The following is a 24,506-nucleotide window of genomic DNA, read 5'->3' on the forward strand; positions in this document are numbered from 1 at the left end:
TGTCCCCTGTGTGACATCCCCACCACCACCTTTTAGATTATCTTCCTATATCCTCCCCTTGGTTTAGCCAAGAAGGACTTAAGACTCTCACAGAAAGAAGCTTCTGTGTCAATTATCCATGGGGCTACAGTACCCAGTTTGCTGATGGTAGTTCCCATGGTGGGCCTTCTCCACAGATCGGGGCTTAACATGGAGTGCCCAAAAGAACTGGGCTTCCCTATAAGAAGCCCTGAATGTCTTGCAAAACATGCTCATTCTGGCACAGGTCAGCAGGGTCATACTAGGGCTCTGGCGCAACCCAGCTGACAAGCGCCAGAGCCCTGGACAGGAAGGTGCACCCCTTTTGACGCCCCAATTTTGGGGGCAAAAATGTTGGAGGGTATGGGAGTGGTGCTGGAATAAATGAGATCTGAAAGAGCAGGGGAAGCGGGGGGAGAAGGAGGAGGAAGGCTGGAAACAGCTTCTGGTGTCTATACTGCTTCTCCAACTCTGTGTTACAAAGATGTCTGCAAATGTGGCATGAAGGCTGGAAACATCAAACAACCCCCCCCCCCCCCGGTGTGGGACTCCCTTGCAGACAACCACAGTGCCTGGAGGCAGATAGTCAGGTTGTACATTCATAGCAGTGTCCAGAGGAGGAATGACCACTGGAAGGAGTGCAGAGAGAAGAAACGCCATGGTGCAACTGCAGCAGCACAATCAGACTCCTCCATCTGCCCCAGCTGCAACAAAACATGCCTCTCCTGTATCGGTTTCTACAGCCACAGCAGGCGCTGCAACCTTCCAACAGTTTTACTTCACTCCCAAAGCCGCACTCCTCCATTGTCTCCAGAGACAGACAGATGCCAACAACTGCTTCGCCCACCCTTCTGACCAAGGCATTTTGCAAAGCAGAAGTTGGTTTTCTGATGAAACTGGCTTATAGCTCCTTCCAAGTTTCTAAGAAAACCCCAAATCAGATTATGTGCAAGTATACTTTTCCTGTTATGTCCTTGATGAACCTACTCCTGCAGTCTTTGCGCAACGCCTTGACCAAGCCCTGTGTTGGTCCTGATACAAGACCCTGATTAAATTCTGCCATAAAGTAGCTGTTCTTTCTTTCTTTCTGCCCTGGTTCTTTCCCTGGCGGCAAAGTGGGTGATAAGTCTCCATGGGGAGGAAAGCGTGACTCCACACGAGGTGAGGGCCATGCTGTGTGAGATGCTACAGGGGGTTGAAAGTGACCCAGGAACTTGCTGCAAGGCACCCAGATGGAAGGAGTGGGCAGAGAGATCCAGAGTGCGAATGGGCAGCAGAGGGGCTGGGACTGCAAACAGAGGCAGTCAGTAGCTGAAAGCAAGGGGGAAGACGACGCCTCCGTGAAGGGCAGGGGTGCCATCTTGAATAGAACATTGTAGGGGACCCAGGTAAGCCCTGCCCCACATAACTGATCACATGACACAGTGCATGCACACCATTTGAATGCATCAACTTTGGGGGCCCCAGCCCCCTCAAATATTTTATTGTGGGGGCTGAAGTCCCCGCAGCCCCTAGGAGTTGGCTCTTATGGAGAAGGGCAAGCTGGTTGGAGCTGAGGAGCTGCTTCTCTCAGTCTCAACCCCTTGGGAAAAAGGGATGCAGGAGGACAGTGAGTAGAGCAAAATGCAGGATGGAGGTGAAGAGCTGCTGCTTATTGACCTCTTCACTCCATGTGTGCCAGCGGTGCAGGAGGAGATGGAAGAGGTGGGCATGCATGAGCAAGAGGAACTAGTGCCTGCAGAATGCCAGAAGAAGGGGGGCAGCAGAAGGAATGGGAGGCATGTGTGAGCATGCAGGAAGAGCAGCTGGTACCTGAGGAAGTGGTGGTGGAGAAAGTTGGCGATCCGTGGGCATGCACCAGGCTAGTGCCTGCTGAACTGGGTGAGACTAAACCCTCCCAAGACTTTGCCTTCTGGGTGCCCCAAGATGGCCTTGTGGGATGGGCACCAGTCCCTATACTGAGTGCAGGCCTTAAGCAGGCCCCAGCCGCCAGGGTCCTGTGAGTTTGGGGAGCAAGAGACGCTGTGTTACCTGCCTTTATTTGGGCCCATGAGGAGCGCAAGAGAGATTGGGAATAAGCAGAGAGGGGAGTACGTGGCTGTCAGCTTGGGTGACTGGGCCAGCTGTTCCTGAAGAAGGGGCCCCCAGATCAGTGGCGTAGCGTGGGGGGTGCAGGGGGGGCCGGCCGCACCGGGCGCAACATCTGGGGGTTAGGGTTAGGGGGCGCAAATCCACGGGTTAGGGGCGCAAATTACTTGCCTTGCCCCGGGTGCTGAAAACCCACGCTACACCACTGCCCCAGATAAAGACTTGTGGCAGGACTTTGATTTTCAGTTTGGAGCAGGGGGTGAAGTGATCCAGGGTCAGCAAGAGAAAAAAAGATGGAGGGGACTCCCAGGGTACCAGTGGGAAATCAGATTTGATTGCGGAGTTGTGCCTTGAGGCCCTGGGTGCAACTACAGAGACCGCTTGGGGACTGGGGTCCAAGTTTGGAGCCTCTGATCCACAGCCAGAGGGGAGAACAAAGAGAAATTGAAGGGCTCCACCAGGAATGAACCTGTGATCTGAGACCCGAAGTGGCTGTTGATCTACTTGAACTGAGACCCTTTAAAGTCTAAAAAAAAGCTTGAGACCATACTCCTTGAAGGGCAGTCTCCTCTTATGTGACTCTGCCCAAAATCCTTTAAGGTTGGCTGTTGCCCCTGCCCCCATGGTGCGACACATGGCAGGGCTTTCTCTGTGGTGGCCCTGCCTGTGGAACTCCCTGCTTCAAGAGGCTAGGGGTCCTCTTCTTCTCTATCTTGTTCTACCGGGAATTGAAAACCTTTCATTTTTAAGCAAGTTTTTGATTCCGTTCCTGCTTAATATGTTGATAGCTAGTGCTGCTCTTTGTTCCTCTTTTTTGTAATAATTTGTTTTGTCATAATTGGACCGTTGTGGTTTTTATCTTTGCTTACTTGTAAACTGCCTCGAGAAGCTCCTTGGCGGAGGAGTCTGAATGATCCAGCAGGGTTCAATTGATGTTTTTAATGCCCAGAAGGTTCTCTGGTGGGATGCCATTGATTCGCCTTGCCTGAAATGCTCTCTGTTCACCTGGGCATGTGGAGACAGAACGCATTCCACAAATGCGAGCAGCAATCTGACTCTCGCCTTTTCAGTATGGACACACCTCCTGGTAAGCATCCAAAGGAAAAATCTTTTGAGGGTTGTTGTGTTGTTGTTTTTTAAAAACCAGCCAATTACTGCAGTGCTTTTGCATTTGGCAGGTAATATAAGAGATCGTTTGCCTGCCTTTCTGTCCTGTCCCCCACCCTGCCCTCAGCTTGTTTAATTGCATGGGTGTTTATTTTGGAGGTGGGGGTCATGATTAGCAGGTAATGATTAATCCAGAGAGCCAGAAATTAGGAGGGAATTAGGAGGGAAAGGGAAAGTGTGGGCTAGCTCCTGGAAGTGAGCTGACGTGTGTTATTATCTAGTCAGGCCTGATATAAATAGTGCCTGCAGGACCAGGAAGGAAAAGCACATGATGGAAACTCTCAATGAACGAGCAGGGAATGTGAAGTGGTCTCTGTAAAGCTCTGGAACGATCAGATGATTCCAAGGACTGTGTTGCGGCACTCCACAGCTCGTATTTCAACATATGAGGAGGAGTGCCAAAGTTAAGAAGAAGAAAAGGGGGGGAAGAAAGTGACAATTGCAGAGAAGATTGTAAAGCTACTACCGTTTTCTTCTGTTGCCTGGCTCCAGAAGCACCAAGCAAGAAGGAGCCAAAATGAGCAAGAACATGAAGAGGAGCTTCAAAGAAAAATTGGCCCTGAAGAACCACTTGGTGAAGGAAGCCCTCTCAGAATTCCTGGGAACGTTCATTCTTGTAGTAAGTTGAGCAGCTTCCTGCCTGCCTCCCTGCCTCCCTCTTTTCCTTCCTAACAGGGTTGACCCAAAGCAGAGCAACTGGTGAGTGATATCTTCTGCCACAGCAGTTCAGCAAGGAAGGTTGCGGTGCGCTGCCCACTCAGCTCTTGTGCTGCCTTATAAAACATAGCAGTCCCAGATTGAGGGATGAGGGGCACATTCAAGTCTGTTTTCATTTAAAGGGAAAGTCACCAAATTAGCAGTTTCCAAAAGTGTGCAGAGCAAAATGAGGCCATCCTTTGAAATTCACACGTCTCCAGATTTTGCATTTCTCCAGCCCAAATGATGTGTATCTACTAGGGTAGTGTGCAAATAAATGCATGCATTGGTGAAAATGACATACGAAAGCACATTGTGTTAGAGAAAATTGCTTTGCAAAAATATTATTGCTTGACTTTATTTGGTAAGTTAAATATATAACTTGATTGTAATAAAACTTTTATGCCATTTACAAGAAATGTGATGTATTGTATTAGGTATAAAATGCATGTTAAAATGCCGGAGAATTTTCAGGACCTAAAAAAAGTTTGCTAGCTGATGAGGAAATGTGGAGAAACTGAATTTAGGACTGGAAAAATAATAAACTGAGGGAAAGTGAAATTCTCAGATTTGCTCCCCAGTTTATTCATCCCCAGTGCTTACTGGCTAAACTGGTGTTGGGCGGGCTGTGCAAAGGGTGGCTGGGTGCATGCTTTTTTTCACATAATGCACAAGCTGCCCTTTCTATGCGCAGCACATTACGACTATTTCTATGGTGCTCTCAGTGTGCCTGATGATTTAGAAAGGTTCAAGAGGATAGCTCCCTGCCCCAAGAGTCTTACAATCCAAAATTCAACACGGGGAAAGACAACAAAGGGTGGGAAGGGAAGTTCAGGCAGGAACGCATCACTAACACAGCCCAGCCTTCCTTCAACCCAGCAGCCTCCTGATGTTTTGGACTTCAACTTCCACCAGTCCTAGCTGGCATTCAGACCATCTGGAGGGCGCCAGTTGGAGAAGGCTGACTTAATCCAAAACATGTTGGGTTTTTGGGTTTCAGTTAACAACTATAGCTACCTATTTCTATGGCAACGTGCTAAATAATACAAATGCTATTTGTCCTTGCAACAACCCAGGGTCTGTGTGTTTAGAGTGGTTTGCCAGGGAAACTGGAGCTCACGGTTATTTCCAGCCATAGTTAGAACTTCCATTTTACAGACTGAGAAACTGAGCCTGTGAGATAATAAGGTGCCTGAGGCCAGTGGCAGATTTTGAGCTTTCAAATCTCAGCTACGCCCTGTGAGACACCCAAATTCTGCCCGCACCCTGGCTCTCGCCTTCTGTTCCAAGTCATTGTTGCAGCACCCCCTGAGGCGCCCTCTTGGCTCGGCGCCCAGTGTGGGCGAACCAGTCGTGCTCCCCTAAATCTGCCCCTGCTGAGGGCTGCCAAATAGGAAGTAAGCACAGGTCTTTGCAAGTTTGTACTGGCCTGGCACATTTTGGTGCCGGAGGTGAGGAATTTCTATGAATTACCATGGGGTGTGATCCACAAGAGTGTTCTCCCTGGAAGCCCCATTGAAAGGAAGGGAAGCTGCAGAATACATTGAAAGAGACCATGCCTTCTTATCGATAATTTTTTTTGTTTTATCTTTTTTGTAAACCACTTTGAGGGGTTTTTTGGACAAGCTTTTATGAAATCAATATATGGTAAATTGCACTACATAATCGGAGTCACATTCAGAATACACCATGCATGCTGTTTTAGTGTCCCCCCATATTTTGATCACACAATTTGTTGTGTTTCATTTTATTTAGTGATGAACCAGGAATGAACAGCTGGAATAAAAATAGATCTCAGATAAGGTAGATCTTTGATATGAGATAAATGGTGGGACACCTGTTGATTTTCATGGAACAAGTAACAGAAAATGCATTGTTCAGGGGCTTATAAACACTTTTTAAAAGTTTCTATATGATCCTACAATTGGTGGTACTAGATGCCCCTAAGAGTGTTGCCACTTTGAAGTCTAAGAACAGAACTTTTAAGTCCAGAATGCATTCCGCTCTACCCAAACTCTTGAGTGGAACATTGTGGAATGCAGATTCCCTCGATCTGTTCAAGAAATCAGCCCCCTGCCAACTGGAACATGGGCTACTCCCCCAACTGGAAACTAAATTCAAACTGGGCTTGAGAATTAATCTCTATCCCTATAAAAGCAAACACAAAATGGACGCTTGCATAATTTTAATTATTTTCAAAGTCCAGGTGCTGGCTCTCAGCTTAGGCCCATATTGTCCTGAGCATCTTAACAGACCCGCCAAGTGCCCCTATTTTCCAGGGATGTCCTAGATCTACAGACGCCGTCTCGGTTTCTGATTTGATCCCAGAATGTCCTGCTTTTCCTTGAGACGTCCCTATTTTCACTGCAGAAATATTCAAGGGTATGGAGTTGTCTGACCCCTGAGGCATCTGAGCAGCCCTGTATAGGGATGTTTTTACATGATGTTTCTATCTATGTTAAAGCTGTGCTTTATATATGTTATATATATGTTACAAACCGCCCAGAATGGCAACCCAGTCAGATGGGTGGAGTATAAATAGTAGAATTATCATTATGGAATGGGATGCCCCTATTTTCATCAGAGAAATGTTGGAGGGTATGTCCTAGGAGCAATTGGGGTTTTTTCTACATTATTCCAGCTGGTTTCCAGAACAAATGACCTGCAATGACACACAACATCAAACAGACACCAGAAGACAACAAACTGCACAGACAAAGGTCAAAGGTTAGGAAAGCAGGGGGGGGGCTTTGTTAGCACAGCTAGTGGACATTTATTTGCCTATGCAGGGAGGGAACATCACAGTGTCCATGACTGATACACTACAGGGCTAAAGGAGGGTAAACTGAGAGCTGAAAGCAAGGGGTGGCAAGAGCCAGGATGGAGGTGGCTGATGCTTGGCCCAGATAGCGAGAGAACCCTGGAATGCAGAAGTAATCATAGTCTGGCATGGCTTTGCTGCCCATGATTTGCAGCCTGCCAGCCCCTGTGATCCTCTGCTGTGGGGTAGCCAGCAATCTAGACAGCAGCTGCCTGGAGCAGGAGAAACCTGGGGGGTCTCCCTCACCACCCAATCTGAGACCTGCAGCATGGAAATTGTGTCACAGATGGCAACCACCACCACCTCTGGAGGGAACACAATTCCTCTTCCCTTTGCATACAACAAATGCTGGGAGGTCCTCTTCTCCTATCTGAACATGTCTGAGAATCAGAATTTTCAGCACAGGCCCTTCTCCAGGTCCTTCCCAAGATGGCTGCTTCTTGGGGGTCCTATGCCATGGACTGGCTGGGTGCAGAGGAATGGTGGGGTACCCTCAAGGGAACCCCCAGGGGAACCCCAAGACTCAGAGCCAGGGGATTGGTGGTGGGACAACGATGAGTGGTCAGAGGGAGAAGACTGGGAGGAGAAGGTGTCAGAAGCTGAAGATGTAACAGGGTTCAATGAGCAAGAAGAGGCTGGGGCAGAGAGCAGTTCTGACTCAAGAGCAGAAGCAGAGGCTGGAGAGGAAGGGGGTCAGGCAGGCTGCTGAAGAAGCCAGGAAGTCTTCCCCTCCTGCTGTGACCAGCTCCCCTCCCACCTTGTCTCCCAGAACACAAAAAGGAATGAAGAGGGTGGAGCAAAGAAAGACAATATGGAGGAGCCTCAGGTTGCTGGGGAAGGACCTGGGAGAGAGTCTTAGAGAGCGGTGGGGAGTCGGGGACCTTCAGTCCTCACAACTGCCTTCTTGGGGCAAGACCTACTAGGAAGAGTTGCTGTGATCACTAGGCCTGCACTTTTTTGGGTTTCTTTGAATAGAGTTAACTGACACTGGGTGTTTTACTACTGACCTGCTCCTGATTCCAGCTCCTGACATTGTATAAAGGGAGGTCTGACTGGTGGTGCTTCTTATTGCACTGCAATCTGGCGAGTTGGTATTCCACTTGACTTCCTTTGATTCCTCAAATTATTGCAACTCATTTTGGGAACTTTATTTGAAATGGAAAAGCAAGCTGCAGGTATTTGAAATGAATCAGGTGCTCAAGGCAGGGGTGGGAAAGAGAGGAGAGAAAACGAGTGTTTGCCAAGGCAGAAATACAGGATCCGGCCAAGGGGAAGGACATCCCTCGGATCTGGTTGGCTGGACCCAGAGGCAGCGCCAAGCAAGGCACAACACCCTTTGCTCTCCCTTTTCTGTTCAAGCTCCCTAGTCCTGGTCAGAGCAGGTCACTCTTGCCCAAGCGCCTGCCTTTCTTGTGTCTCTGCTGTGCCAGCAACAGGCAGCTCCACTATGGCCCAGTTTCAGTCCCCGAGGGGTCCAGTCAAGATGAAGCCAGGAATTGTAGATGCAGAACAGTGGCGACTCACATTGCAGATGTGTTGGCTGAGGGCTGCTGAAAAGGGGGGCTGCCAGATAAGGCTGGAGAGGCTGGAGATAAGGCTGGAGAAGAGGTGAGGGTGGCACGTTTTCCAGGGAAGCACATCCAGACTAAAATAACCACCCTGACAGTCCCCTGGAGGCCAGAAAATGCCATCTGTGTGAGCGCCAGTCTGGAGTTTAACTTGGAAGGACAGCCCTGGACAATGACATGATCAAGCGCCCTCCTTAGTGTGATTTATTTTATAAAGAAACAAAAAACCCCGTGTGATAGCTGGGAAAGATCTCTAGAGGCTATCAATGGGTGTGGCTCTAAAGTTGCTGGCACTTTCACCCCATCGTAACAAGCTGTCCAATGTTTCCATTTTACCCAGCAGATGTAGAGCACAATGGCTGAAGGCAGACAATCCTTTCAATTCAGAGAGCTGAAAGTGGTCCAGCCTTCAGCAACCTGGCGCCCTCCTTCTGTTTCTGCCTATCAGTCCCATCTGGGGCTGATGGGAGTTGTAGTCCAAAACATCTGGAGGGCACCAAGTTAGTGAAGGCTCCTGCTGTGGATGTTTACTTTTCCCATTTCGTACTCTCAGCTGAGGGACATTCTCTACTACCCAGAATATTGAGAAGTTCCTGCAATGCCTGGATTTGGCTTCCTTTGGATGCAATTTAGAGCACTGCAAATGGCAATGAGGCACTTTTGAAATACTTTAATTACAAATTTGCAGGCAGAGCGTAAGTGGAGGCCACAGGAGGCACGCCTGAAAAGCAGCAGATCTGTGAACCCAGACCAGATCCTCAGCCAGATCACAGCCTTCTCTCCCTCTCATCTTTCCTTCTCTCTCCCTCAGACAACCCAAACTGCTGTTTTCCTCTTCACACTCACCCAGCTTAAATCAGCCACCCTCTCTTAGCAGGGGAGGCCAGCTGTTGCCTACTCCAGTATCCTGTGACTCATTACTATTAGGCCACCTCTGAATTTTTGGGTGCCAGTAGAATAATGGAATCATAGAACTGGAGAGTTGGAAGGGATCCCAAGGGTGATTCTAGTCCAACCGCCTGCAAAGCAAGAATCTTTTGCCCAACACGGGGCTTGAACCCATGACCTTGAGTCTCATGCTCTACCAACTGAGCTATCCTTTCAACATACCAGAGAGCTTGGGTTGGGTTGGTTTCCCAGCTGCTCTTGCCAAGTGCTTTTGTTGTTTGGTGAGATGGGGTGGTTAAAGAAACCATGGTTAAGGAAGGGTGCTGGAGCCATGCACAACACCAGGCCACAGTTGAAAGATGCTTGGAGGCAGCCTGCTTCTGAATACCAGTTGCCAGAGGCTGCAGGAGGGGAGAGTGGTCTTGTGTTCAGGGCCTTGCGTGCAGGTGTCCCACAGGCATATGTGAGAACAGGATACTGCACTAGATGAGCTACTGGCCTGATATAGCAGACTCTTCTTGTGTTCTTTAGTAAAAGCCAAAGTTTGTAAGCCAAGAGCAAATCATGGCTTTAGATCAGTTTGTTACCAGTAAACAAACCATAGTTCAGCTGCTGAGCAGGGTTCAAACAAATGAACAATTAAGAATCCGTAGTTTAATCAACCCTGATTTGGCACCTGTGAATCAGGCCTCTTTCCCTCCCAGCCCAATTTATCTCACCTGATTGTTGTGATGGTAAACGGCAGGTAACCACTTCCACCTTTTTTTGGAGGAAGGATGAGACTTTAATCTGGGATATAATGCCAAGAAAATATTTAACAAAGCTTCCTTGCTGTTCTGATTGTGGGACTCATGGCCACCATAACGCACACTGGTCATTTTCCAACTCCTTGTAATGCTTGTCTGTCTATAAAAAAGGGTTTTAGCACCCAGGCACAAACCATCAGAACTCATCCACATGAGAAAATACAGCCAGTTCCTTTTCTATTTACTATTTTAACACTTCTATTCCTGCTTACTGTTTTTACATGTAAAAACTATCTTTCTTTTTTACAAAAACACAGTCATAATGTTTTGAGTGTACAGGTTTAATTTTCCATGTGCAATTAGAACCAGACCTTTATGAGTTTTAAAAGCTTTAAAATGTATAGAGTTTGGCTATCGCCTTATGGAACATACATTTTGTGATTGAGCGATAATCTCACATTCTGCCATTTGAATGGAAGCGGTCTTTGAAAAAGCAATCTTGGTATGGCTTACATCCACAGTTTCTGAGTACTTAAATGGCCATCTTTAATTCCAAGCTGCTTTTTTAATATATAAATTAAACTTGGGCCTGAAACCAAATGAAGGGAAATCCATTTGAACCTGAAAGGGTATTGATTGTGTTCCTTGGAGACCTATGGAATAATGGATCTGGCCCATTTTATTACTGCAAGTTTGATTACCTTCTAATATGCAGCAGAGAAACGATAAATATATAACTAATTATCAAGGAAGAGCCACTTAGTTGTCCAGCCAATTCAGTACTTTAACAGAGAGTTATGTGTCACCTGCACCAAGAGAAATGGGTCAAATCTCACCACGTATCAGTCATTGTTAATGTCCGGCCGGCCGGCTGCAGGCCGTGCTCCCCAGCCCCCTGGCAATGTTGCAGAGGATATTTCTCAGATTGCTCTCTTGCTAGGCTGCAGATGGATGGCAGCTTTTGAAAGAGCTGAAGGTGAAAAGAGAGCACAGTTGTTGCCTATGGTGTGTACACAGTCACCCCACCATCATTTGGACAGCGTGTTCACTCATTCAGGCATTTCTACACTGCTGAATCAATTGTGTCCTCTATTATTAGGCTAAGAGGCTGTGACTGGCCCAAGTTCACACCCAGTGAGTTTCATGGCTGAGCAGGGATTGAAGCCCCGTCTCCCAGGTCCTAGTCCAGCACCCCAACCACTGTGCCACACTGCCTCTCCCATCATTCCTGGCCAGGAGCATCCTTGACCGATGGCCATGCCAGAAGGAGCTGATGGGAGATGGAGTCCAAGAACATCCATAGAATAGGGTTGTCATATTTAAAAAGGTGAAAATCCATAGAATAGGGCTGCCATACATCCGGATTTTCCCGTACATTAAAGCAATTTATGCCCAGACACTCCTAGCAAGAGCAGAATATCGTCTATGTCTGGGAAATTCTAGATGTATAGCAATCCTACCATAAAACCATAGAATTGTAGGGATGGAAGGGGCCATAAGGGTCATCTGGGAAACCCCTCTGTGGTGAGATATATTGTATCTCTTTTTCATTTATATTGTTATTTCAAAATTTGCATCTATGCACATGCGAATGTATGCAAATCATTGTCCTTTTCTTGCAATGCTTACTTACTTCGCCAAAACTTTATTAGGCATTACAAATATAGGCCATCATAAAATATACATATAATTTTAAAAAATATATATACAAATAAACAGCCATGTAAAAATACATAACAACGAGGATTCTCATGTTTTGCAATGCACTCTACTAAGTGGCTTACAAGGCCAACTCTGTGATTCTATGATCTCTGGTTAAATAGGTTTTGAATATTTCTGTGGTTCCCCAAAAAACCTACCACACCTGTTAGACCAAAGTTGATAATGGGATAAAATGAATGTACACCATGGGCCTTTCCTTGTCATAAGACAATTTATCCAGGACTGTAAATCACCCTTAGCTTATTCATTAATCCAGCCCCAAATGCCCTTCTTAAGAAAGGGTGGGAAGGTGACTTTATTTATTATCAGATCAGATTTATTATCGTTCTACCCAGACACTGAGGTCCAGCACCGAGGGCCTTCTGGCGGTTCCCTCACTGCGAGAAGCCAAGTTACAGGGAACCAGGCAGAGGGCCTTCTCGGTAGTGGCACCCGGCCTGTGGAACGCCCTCCCACCAGATGTCAAAGAGAACAACAACTACCAGACTTTTAGAAGACATCTGAAGGCAGCCCTGTTTTGGGAAGCTTTTAATGTTTGATGTATTATAGTATTTTAATATTCTTTTGGAAGCCGCCCAGAGTGGCTGGGTAAGCCCAGCCAGATGGGCGGGGTATAAATTATTATTATTATTATTATTATTATTATTATTATTATTATTATTATTTCTGCCTCAGTTTCTAGTCAGCTTCGCTAACATCAAACATCCTCTGGCAAAGGCGGATCCCAACTGTAGGGTAGCTGTCTCTCTAATCCCCATTTAACGAAGTGAGATGGAGGCCAAAGGAATTACCAGCCTGGCGGAGGCCACCCAGGGAGGCCCTGTTCTTCCAAAGCTGAGGGCCCAGACCTCTTAGAAAAACCCTATTTATACTGGAAAGTCATATTTATGTATCTTGGAAACACTAATACATACTTCCTGAAAGCAGCTGAAAGAAAAAGACACCGGTCTTTAATCTCCCGTATGAGTGGGCTGCCGATGAAACACAGCAACTTCCTAGGGGATAAGGGAGCTGCTCCCTCCTCCGAGGGAGAACTGTTTTCCTCCATGTGAGGTTAGCCACCTTCCAGACAAAAACAAGGATCCGGTGTCTTGTGAGGCAAGGGCTTTTTGGCAGAGGCGGCCCAGGCGGCCATCCTCACACGCTGCCAAGCTAAGCTTTCGCTTAATAGCTACCATCTTTCTTATTTATCGCTGGGCGGAAAATCAAACGGCAAGGATAATGAGAATTGGGAAGTGAGGGCAAAGAGGTGCAGATTTGCCAGCCGTAGCTCCTGCCAAGCATAGAGGAGGCCCAGGAGAGCCCAGGCAGCCCCAGGAACAAGCCTGGCCCAGAAACCTTGGAGAGCCACATGTGCCAATCTGTTGCCCTTCAGTTGTTTTGAACTGCAGGCTGGGGCTGATGGGAGTTGTAGTCCAAAACATTTAGAGGGCACCAGGTTGACAAAGGCTGTTTTTATCTCAGGGAGAACCACCACAGTGTAGCGACTTCTGTCATGTCCTGGTTGGTTTTTCTATTGTCCTCCCCACCCTTTGGGGCAGAGCTGAGCTGGGCCAGGCTGACCATCTGCTGGTGTAGCCAGTGCAAGACAGGCTACTCTAGAGTAAACGACTGCAGGAGACAAAGAAGGAAATTGCCTTTTCCCCCCTTCTTTAGTGAACAGGGAAAGTAAGTGTTATATGAGCGCAATCCAAACCACCTGAGAAGAGATTATCTGCATATCGGGTTGCCACTTGTGTAATGTCACATAATACAAGGAAATGGAACAGGGGGGGAATTGTGTGGGGCATAACTGCCAGGCCAGCATCTGACCAAGTCAGCAAAGAGGGGCTGGTTTATTCAGATTGTGCCAATTTCACTGTGCCTGAGTGGGACAATCCATGCGGCACTCCATTTCCTCACCTCTCGCCACCTGCAATTTCTCTTGCACAACCATCAGTGAAATGAATGGGAGCTCTCTTGCAATGTCACAAAGGATTCTGAGGTGCAGCATCAGAAAGGTTTCTGGAAGTGTGGATCTCAGGCCATATGCACCCCTGAAAACAGGGCTGCCCCGAATTATAGCATAGAATTGGGCATGTAGGGTGGTTTTGTGTCCACGGCAACAATACATTTTATGTCATTTTCACCAATATATGCATTTTATACACAGTTTTGTATGCATTCATTTTTGTCAGATATCTAAACTGCAAAATTCATAGAAGTGTAAATTTCAAAGGGTATCTGTGTTGTGATTTGTGTGTTGTTTGGGGAAGTGTAAATTTGGTAGCTGAAACAAACTAAATCCCTTCTTGCCATCCCTAGTAGCGCCCCATTCCCACCCCCTCTGGACTCAACATTTGCCACAAAGAGAAGCTCTGCTTTTGGAGGGGGAGAAGTCTGAATCACTGTTTGTAATTAGGGAAGGAAATGTCAAATTCACCCTTGTTTTCACAACATTTAAGGAAGTGAAATGCAGCCCAGTTTTACAGAGAGTTCCATGTTTTGGGGCTGCTCTGAACTGGGCAGAAGTTTGAACGTGAGAAGGGACATTTTTACAGTGGAGTCCATTAATGATACCCTGAATGTGGGTCGTGAGGAGACCCCGAAGAGGAATGGGTTCCACTGACATCTAATAAAACAGACTAAATTCTCATGAAACGTTTAGTGTCAGGGTGGGGCTGGGGGAAGATAAATTATCAGAGAAACCAAATGGTTTATAGAGGATCTCTCATTTTAAACTGTATTTTTCTTGGTTGACCTTGGCATCAGGATTTCCTGGCCTCTCCACTTCCCCTTTAATTTCCCAAGGAAGCTTTTAAGCTGGCTAAAAGGGTCAGGTTTCACTTTTATTTGCTTCATATAGCTTTTTCGAGGGCTTGACAATAGATTAAACAATTCGAGGTAGATTAAAATGCAGTCTTTTGATCAATCAATTAACTAAAGCTGAAATATATTTGCATACCACCAAAACCTAAATATACCGTATTTTTGGCTCTATAAGACTCACTTTTTCCCTCCTAAAAAGTAAGGGGAAATGTGTGTGCATCTTATGGAGCGAATGCAGGCTGCGCAGCTATCCCAGAGGCCAGAACAGCAAGAGGGATTGCTGTTTTCGCCGCGCAGCGATCCCTCTTGCTGTTCTGGCTTCTGAGATTCAGAATATTTTTTCTCTAGTTTTCCTCCTCCAAAAACTAGGTGCGTCTTGTGGTCTGGTGCATCTTATAGAGCGAAAAATACGGTAGGTGAATTTTTAAGATGCTGGAACCAGAATCTCAAAAAAAACACCAAAAAAAAAAAACCTGTGTCCTCCTTGCTCTACAGACTCACCAATTAAAATATGCCAGTTAATCAAATAATGCTTAAGTTAAAGTTTGCATTTGCAAATAATGAGTAGCCCTTTCCGAAAATTCTCCACCCTGTCAAGAGGGACAAGGTATTCATAAATATAGCAGGGGCCCCGCAGTCGGCAAATTGCTTCAAAGAACTGACTTCATTTTTTTGTTTTAATGGACAAATGATGTATGCGATATGCACAACATGCCTTTGATGGGAAAACAGGTTTTAAAAAAAGATCCGTGCAAAAGTACACTTGGAGGTGATGTGCCCATTTTTTAGGATCTTGGCAAGAAGATGAAATTCTGGCTCCATGCTTTTCTCTCTCTCTGGCTGGGTCTACACTGACCTATTTAATGCTATTAGAACAATATTAGATATATCATTATAAAACGTCACAGGGCCTACTTGTAAATTAAAAGCATTTCTTACCTGTTTTAATCGTCAAAACACTCTTTGCCTATTGCTGGTTCCTGATTACTCTGCAGCACCCTCTAGTGTCACATTTTAATAATGCTTTATGACCGTTCAAAGTAGAACGTAACGTGTTCAACTACATTATGAAAACCATTCCTTAGCCCTTCCTTAACATTATAAACCATGAGCGTACACCCACCCTCCCTCTCTTTCTCTCTCTCCCAAACTGCAGGCCCTGGGATGTGGCGCGGTTGCGCAGTCTGTCCTTAGCAGAGGTGAACTGGGAGGAGCACCAATGATATCTCTTGGCTTTGCCATGGCTGTCACTATCGCCATCTATATCGCCGGAGGTGTTTCTGGTAAGCTGACATTTTCACCGTGTTGCTAAAGAAGTTGGAAGAGAGCTGGTGGGATGGCTAGGAAACTAGACTACAGATCAGGAGGTTCACAGCTTGCATCTTATCTCTGCCATAAAAAAACTCACCCCCCCCTTTTGTAATAAAGAGGGTGGGATAATAATCCTGATTTACCTTACAGGGTTGTTGCAAGGTCTATGTCAGAGATTCTGTAGGTAACAGTGAATGAAGCACTTTGAACACTTGAAAATGTTATACAGTACAAATCTGATGGCTATTTTCATAGTGTCTACAACAGTGAAATATTTAGTAAGGCTGCACTGTGTAATCAATTAACTGGCTACATCAGTCCATTGAAAATGAGTGGATTGATTTAAATTAAAGACAGCAGGCAAGTGTTGCCCCCTGGGAACAAACAAAACAAACAAAAAACACCCCTGTTGCATAAGAAATAAATGCAGCAATAATACCAAGAAAGGCATCCACATTATAATGGGTGACTCACTAGAAAATAATCTGCAATATGATGCTGTGGGGTTGGATGTGGAAACCATCCAGGAGGAATTCACAAAAAGAATCCATGGGTGGGGGAGGGAGGAAGAAGTGCTTTTGTTGGTCCTGGTTGAACCTATAGTTGGAATTATTAAAGGAGAAGTAACTCAGAAGGGAGCTGGTGGTAAACTGAGAGAGAGAGAGAGAGAGAGAGAATTTAAAGGATTTAAAAGGTAATCCAAAATGTTCAGAAACAGCCAAGATTTGTAAGAAATTGTATTTGCAAAATTCAGGGGGGGTGGAGCAGGGCTTCTGTTTTGATGGCATTTTTTATGGCTTTTGTACTAAATATTTGCAACTTAGATGTTGCCTTTCCAAATCCATGCATCACCATTTTTTTCATGCACATACGCACAAATTGTATGGTGATCTCCATTTTCCCCTACTCCTAATTAAATGTTGACACACACCCCACACCAACAATAGTATTTGGTGCAAAGCTGCAACACTTCAGTTGATTAGTCAACTTATCACACACTGATGCAGATTTTTAAAACACTGTTTTAATGCAAGTATTTATAATAACTGCACACAGCAAATACCAATATTGGAAAAGTCGTTTTCTCCTGGGTGCCTCTTCTAAGATAATGATTGGGACAACAAATTTGCACATCATTTAACAACAAAGGAAGCGTCACAGAAGTCTTATCAACAGTTTGTGAAGAAGAGCCACTGTGTAAGCCATAATTTCTAACATGCCACAAATGAAAACGGCTACCTAATGACACCTGCTTGTCAAAGTGTCATTTTTCAAAATATTTGCCTCATCTGTTTTCTTGCCGCTTTGCCAAGGTCACACGCAAATAATGGGCCAGGGTGAGGTTCATGGACTCACTAGACTGGGAGCGAGTGTGTGGCATGAGCAATTTTTTATTCTGAAAGTGTGGCCCAGAGAAAAAAGTTTGAGAACCACTGTTCTAACTCTGCAATTCTATGTTTCGATGCTGATGTTTGATGTCCACATTCAGCAAGGGCTATTTTGCATGTAGGTAAAGGGACCCCTGACCATTAGGTCCAGTCGTGACCGACTCTGGGGTTGCGGCGCTCATCTCGCTTTATCGGCCGAGGGAGCCGGCGTCCATCTTCCGGGTCATGTGGCCAGCATGACTAAGCCGCTTCTGGCAAACCAGAGCAGCACACAGAAATGCCGTTTACCTTCCCGCCGGAGCGGTACCTATTTATCTACTTGCACTTTGATGTGCTTTCGAACTGCTAGGTTGGCAGGAGCAGGGACTGAGCAATGGGAACTCACCCTGTCGCGGGGATTCGAACCGCCGACCTTCTGATCGGCAAGTCCTAGGCTCTGTGGTTTAACCCACACTGCAAAAGGAGGAGAGGACAGCAGTCCTCATCCTCTTCTCATGTAGGGCTCCAAGGCCCAGAGAGAGTGGACAGCCTTATACTGAGTCAGGACACTGGTCCACCCATCTCTCCCATGGTTGCCTAAGCTGACTAGCCATGGCTCTTCCAGCCACTCTCTCAAGTGGAAGTCATTCCCAGCCACAGGAGCTTCTTTTTACAAAATGGGGGTCTCTGCCCTTGAGCTACAGCCCTTCCCCTTCTCCATTCTGCAAATGGCTCGACACTATTCAGACTGACTGAGCTAGGGGTGGAGAACAGCAAGACAGCCCTGGAAGTCTCTCTGAGCTTCCAGGCCAAGTGCCTCATCTGTTCTCTTCTCTGCCCTCCTCAAGTGCTTTTGCCTGGTTGGAATGCCTCCTTGGCGTTAATGGCTGGCGCCTCTTGCTTGCCTGGGTGCAGGATGGAGAGAATGCGAACAGGTCCAGCATGGATGCCTCTGCCTTGTGTGTGGTTGGAATGCAGCCTACTGTATAAAGTCAGCTTCCCCTTGGCCCTGCTCTTTTTTGCCTGTGGCCCTGCCCACCACTGACATGTGGCCCCTCCCTCATTTCACTCACATACCAGTCAATCATTTCACATCAGTGCTGCTCAATGGCTGAATCCATAGCAAGAGACACAATCATTCTTTTGACAGGAATGGTCAGTGATGGACAAGGCCTCATGACAAACTAAATGAATTCTTTACTCCAAACCTTACCATGCACTGCCCATATTTGCAATTGATGAAAGAGAAGAAAATTGTTCATTCAGATTAAAAGAAAACCAAAAGGCAAGGAAATTTGAAAAGCCACCTCTTCGGCACACAGAACCAGCAGACATCAATCCTTAGATGAAGAATGTGAAAGAAGAAATAATCCAAAGTTCAGAATTAACTCCCCCGTGGCTCGTCGCAGGTCACACCATTTTGGAGACATTACAATGCTGGCCTTTATCCAACTTTGGTTATCTGTGTTTGCTGCTCATGATACATCAGAGGTGCTCTCGGGTGCCTGAGATAACACCCTGACCCCCCAGTGCAAGCAAACAGAGGGATCACGTAGAGGGGGCCCCTTCTTCCCAGCTCCCCTTTGACAGGCAAAGGTCACTGTTATCAGAAACATTTCATTAAAGTCAGGGGCCGTATACCACCTCAGTTATGGTTGCTTTGCATGTATCTATCTATCTGAGGCATTTCTAGGCTGCTCTTCATAAAAACCAATCCTGGAGCAGGATAGCATGTAAAAAATATAACGCCCAGTGATTTTTTCTGGGGGTCCTCAAGGGGACACAGTCCCAGCACCTCCCCCCCATGTTAAAAATGTGGCACTTACTGTAACAACTTCATGGTCAGTACTGGCACCATTTTTTTCTAGGTAAAAAAAAGCACTGATAATTCCTAGAATGTAATAAAACCAAATTATAAATAAAACAAGGTAAAGGTAAAGGGACCCCTGACAATTAGGTCCAGTTGTGACCGACTCTGGGGTTGCGGCGCTCGTCTCGCTTTACTGGCCGAGGGAGCCGGCGTACAGCTTCCGGGTCATGTGGCCAGCAGGACTAAGCCGCTTCTGGCGAACCAGAGCATGAAACACGGAAACACCGTTTACCTTCCCACCGGAGCGGTACCTATTTATCTACTTGCACTTTGACGCGCTTTCAAACTGCTAGGTTGGCAGGAGCAGGGACCAAGCAAGGGGAGCTCACCCCATTGCGGGGATTCGAACTGCCGACCTTCTGATCTGCAAGTCCTAGGCTTTGTGGTCTAACCCACAGCGCCACACATTTAAAAGCATCCTTTTAAATAAAACAGAACAGAACCTTAAAAGAGCAGTAGCATCAGCAAACCAACAAGTTCAACAGATTTTTATCTGGGGCAATCAGAATAAGATCCACTATTTGACTATTGATTCAAAACCCTAAAATGTATTTTATATAACTGACTTTTTATTTCTATTCTTTGTATATCGTATTGTTGTTTTATTGCTATGGCCGATGGCAATGAAGCAAATGAAGATTCATTCATTCATTAAGTTCAACAAGGGCGCAGCCCTCCTCTAGCAGTGCCAATTTAGACAAAGGCAGGTGGGAAGATAAATTTGCTTTTAACTTGTGCTGACAAGCCATGCAGAGTTGGCGCCAGTCGAACCTGAGACTAAGGGGGAAGGGCCTTCTGCAATCCGGGTGGCAGCGTGGCCTCAAGGCAAGAGCTCAGCAGATGTGGCACAGTTAAATGGGTGTTCCCCATGCCCAAAGCCATCACCATGTCTGGGCAGGTGCTCAGAGCAACCCATCAAATGCCTCGGTTCTAAGCTGTCTGTGGCTTTCTGTGTCAGAACAATCACCAAGGACTGGGCTTGGAATGGAACCAGGAGAAGGATCACCCAGTCGGCCACCCAAAATGAAGCTGGTACTATGTTGTTGTTGTTGTTGTTTAGTCGTGTCCGACTCTTCGTGACCCCCATGGACCAGAGCATGCCAGGCACTCCTGTCTTCCACTGCCTCCCGCAGTTTGGTTTCATGCTGGTAGCTTCAAGAACACTGTCCAACCATCTTGTCCTCTGTCATCCCCTTCTCCTTGTGCCCTCCATCTTTCCCAACATCAGGGTCTTTTCCAGGGAGTCTTCTCTTCTCATGAGGTGGCCAAAGTCTTGGTACTATGATAAGATGTACTATTTCACCAAACCTCTAGTTGTAGTAGTGGTGTAGTGATTAGAGTGTCAGGATAGGACATGAAACTACTGGGTGGCCAGCCACTCTCCCTCTCAGCCTGACCTACCTGACAGGGTTGCTGTGAGGATGAAACAAAGACAGGGAGAACCATGTGTGCCACCTTGAGCTTCTTGGGGGAGGAAGGTGGGATATAAATGCAATGAATAAGTAAGAAATAAATCTACTGAAGGGAAATATCTGATTCATAAAAACTTGCATATAAAAATTATTCCCAACCCTTGTTCTTCTCCCTACCTTCCTTCTTTCAGGTGGTCACATAAACCCAGCCGTTACCTTTGCCATGTGCCTGTCGGGGAAGATAAGTTGGATTAAATTCCCTGTTTACGTCATAGCACAGTTTCTTGGCGCATTTGTTGGAGCAGCTGCTGTCTACTGGATCAACTACGGTGAGTGGAAGAGACCTGTCTCCTCCTCCTCCTCAGGAAACTTCCCAACAAAGACCAAAGTTACGCTTAGGTTGAAACCTTTTGGCCAACACTCAAAAGTTGAAATTTCTTGTAGGAATCTCATGTCATTTCAAGGTAGCTTCTGACCCCTCCTGTCCAAAAAAAAGAAGAAGTTCCTGCTAGATTGGATGTGTTTTGTGGTGCCCAAACTGAAATGACATGAGATTTGTGGGGTTAGTCTGTATGATGCCTGAGTCCCTTCTCATTCCTGAGGTCCTCGTAGATCTAGCAAGGGTTAAAATTTAATGGAGAATTCCATTGTTGAACTAGTCAGGCAAGTTTCTTTGCGAGTTAATAACCCTAGTGGTCTGTAAAGGTAAAGGGACCCCTGACCGTTAGGTCCAGTCGCAGATGACTCTGGGGTTGTGGCACTCATCTTGCTTTATTGGGCGAGGGAGCCGGTGTTTGTCTGCAGACAGCTTCTGGATCATGTGCCCAGCATGACTAAGTCACTTCTGGCAAACCAGAACAGCACATGGAAACGCTGTTTACCTTCCCGCTGGAGCGGTACCTATTTATCTACTTGCACTTTGATGTGCTTTCGAACTGCTAGGTTGGCAGGGACCGAGCAACGGGAGCTCACCCTGTCGTGGGGATTTGAACTGCCGACCTTCTGATCGACAAGCCCAAGAGGTTCAGTGGTTTAGACCACAGCGCCACCCGCATCTGTACTAGTGGGCAAATGGGGATCTTTGCCCCTCATCACTTGGCTAGTGTGTGAGCTGAGAGCAGACTGCAGGCAGAAGCTGGGTGTCAGAGCCGTTCTTGACCTCTGCTGGAATCAGATTCTGTGACTATGGGAGAAGCAAGACCTTTCAGGGTATTAATGCTGTGAGGTTGTATATATGTGTGTTAATAAGCCATATATCTTAAAGACACCAGAGTCTCCATTGTCCCTCATTCTAAGGAAACTGAACCCTGGGTAAGTTCCTGGAAACCCTGGAATCTCACACCACTCAGAGATTGAGGAGGCATGCAACAATACTTTTTAAGGGATTTTGCCCAGAAATAAGGTTTAGCTATCAAATATGAAAGCTGGTATGCACCCACTTAAGGGACACGGGTGGCGCTGTGGGTTAAACCACAGAGCCTAGGACTTGCCGATCAGAAGGTCGTCGCTTCGAATCCCCGCAACGGGGTGAGCTCCCGTTGCTCGGTCCCTGCTCCTGCCAACCTAGCAGTTCGAAAGCACATCAAAGTGCAAGTAGATAAATAGGTACTGCTCCGGTGGGAAGGTAAAGGGTGTTTCCGTGCGCTGCTCTGGTTTGCCAGAAGCAGCTTAGTCATGTTGGCCACATGACCCAGAAGCTGTATGCCGGCTCCCTCAGCCAATAAAGCGAGATGAGCGCCACAACTCCAGAGTCGCCCACGACTGGACCTAATGGTCAGGGGTCCCTTTACCTTTACCTTTATTCACCCACTTTTCAGGGATAATCGTTAGAGGTAACCCTGTTGTGCCATTAGAAAACAAACAGAAGTAACAGTAGCGGGTATCATTTATTAATTAATATTCTTCTTATTAGGATGCTAATCATGCTTGATCAGACTTGATGCTGAACTAAACAACACACACAAACACACACACACACACACACACACACGTGTACAAAGTGGGGGAGGTAAAGAAAAGCATGTTTCAGAGAAAGACGGGAGGGAGAGGGCAAGCCCTCCAAGTGTCCCTATTTTCCAGGGACGTCCTGGATTTAGAGAAGCCGTCCCAGTTTCTGATTTGATCCTGGAATCTCCCACTTTTCCTTAGGATGTCCCTATTTTCATTGGAGAAATGTTTGAGGATATGGCGTTATCTTGCCCCCAACCTGTCTGAAGGGAATCCTGTACAGTGGTACCTCGGGTTAGAACTTAATTCGTTCCAGAGGTCCGTTCTTAACCTGAAACTGTTCTTAACCTGAAGCACCACTTTAGCTAATGGGGCCTCCTGCTGCCGTCGCGCCGCCGGAGCCCGATTTCTGCTCTCATCCTGAAGCAAAGTTCTTAACCCGAGGTACTATTTCTGGGTTAGCAGAGTCTGTAACCTGAAGCGTATGTAACCTGAAGCATATGTAACCCGAGGTACCACTGTATAGGGAAGGTTTTTTTAATGTTAAATGTATTATGTTTTTATATATGTTGGAAGCTCTTCCAGAGTAGCTGGGGCAACCCAGTAAGATGTGTGGGGTATAAATAGTAAAATTATCATTATGGAATGAGATCTCCCTATTTTCATCGGAGAAATGTTGAAGGGTATGAGAGGGCAGTCCAAGTTTGCAGACTGGGGTTTGCTTCCACTGAAGCCATTTTCTCCAGTATTAACTTCACTCGTTGTTCACTCTCATTTGTTTTATTCCCAGAAAATCTATAAAAGGTTTCTGCCAAAGTGTGTGGGTTCTTCCTGCCTTTCTTCAGACGTGACAGATTAATTACTTAATTAGTTAATTTTTGCCTCCACTTGTCCCATGTGGACTAGCAACAAACTCCTCTTTTCAGAGGATCTGTCTCTTTAATTAGAAGGCTCCTCCTTGCCCCTTTCTTTTAAAGAGACTTTTGCCCCTGCTTGTCTCCTGTCCTCTGCCATGGCCAACATTCCTGGGTTGACCCTTAGTTAGACAGCCCCTGTTCCCTGCTGTGGATGGCGGAAGCCTTTAATTCTAGGTCTCCTCTTTGCAGTCATAAAAAAATAATTCTGATCATTATTTATAATAAACAAAAACATTAAAAATGCTCAGCAATTGCTCTGGCTGCAAAGAGGAAATGAGTAATTAAATCTCCCCTCTCCCGCAAGGAGAGAACAGTGGTTAGTTCAGGAATGTGCACCACCTGAAGGGTTTTAATGGGTGTGTGTGTGTGTGTGTGTGTGTGTGTGTGTGTACACCAAGCAGACTTTTTAATTTCACTTCATGCTAGTTGCAAAAAAGCAATGCCTCAAGAGCACAAAAGTGCCCGCAGTCCCCTTCTATGAGGTGGTCTGAAATATGCTGTTTAAATGCTTAATATTTATTAACCATCATTTCCCTTTAGATTTATTGATGTTCTACACTGGGGGAAAGCTCACCGTCACAGGAGTAAATAAAACGGCACATATTTTTGCGACTTACCCAGAGGAGTATCTGTCCGTGGCAAATGGATTTTCAGATCAGGTAATTTAACCCATTTAAACCTGTCTCCTGTGTGGCTCAGCTGGGCATCTAGCAGGCAGAATTAAGGGAGCAGGAGTGACTGAGCTGAGGGTTCCACTATTAAGTGCTTTCATGTGTTTATTTAACAAAACTGATATACCACTTGATTGTAAAACAAGAAGTCTACATAAAATTAAAATAAACTATTAAGATTCTCTGAGGGGTGGGGAAAACACAGTTAAAATCAAGTATAGTAAAGGTAAAGGGGACCCCTGACCATTAATAATAATAAATAATAATAATAATAATAATAATAATAATAATAATAATAATTTATTATTTATACCCCGCCCATCTGGCTGGGCTTCCCCGGCCACTCTGGGCGGCTTCCAAAAGAATATTAAAATACTATAATACATCAAACATTAAAAGCTTCCCGAAAAAGGGCTGCCTTCAGATGTCTTCTAAAAGTCTGGTAGTTGTTGTTCTCTTTGACATCTGGTGGGAGGGCGTTCCACAGGG

The 24,506-nt window shown here is 46.1% G+C and overlaps 1 protein-coding gene across 2 annotated transcripts in view; it reads left to right on the plus strand.

The window, feature by feature from the left end:
- The first annotated feature begins 2,777 nt into the window (after positions 1 to 2,777).
- The window catches only part of AQP9 (aquaporin 9), a 30,736-nt gene continuing 9,007 nt past the window's right edge, over positions 2,778 to 24,506 (plus strand). Inside the window, exons 1-5 of one of the 2 annotated variants that reach the window (XM_083476007.1) lie at positions 2,778 to 3,193; positions 3,766 to 3,892; positions 15,679 to 15,805; positions 20,674 to 20,811; positions 23,887 to 24,005. In XM_083476007.1, the coding sequence (XP_083332133.1) occupies positions 3,791 to 3,892; positions 15,679 to 15,805; positions 20,674 to 20,811; positions 23,887 to 24,005 (486 nt within the window). In that variant the 5' untranslated portion in view covers positions 2,778 to 3,193; positions 3,766 to 3,790. The remainder of the gene's footprint in view (positions 3,194 to 3,765; positions 3,893 to 15,678; positions 15,806 to 20,673; positions 20,812 to 23,886; positions 24,006 to 24,506) is intronic. The other variant, XM_083476006.1, reaches the window with a different exon arrangement.

Source organism: Podarcis liolepis, assembly GCF_965112155.1.
Source record: "Podarcis liolepis genome assembly, chromosome: 14".
Lineage (NCBI taxonomy): Eukaryota > Metazoa > Chordata > Lepidosauria > Squamata > Lacertidae > Podarcis > Podarcis liolepis.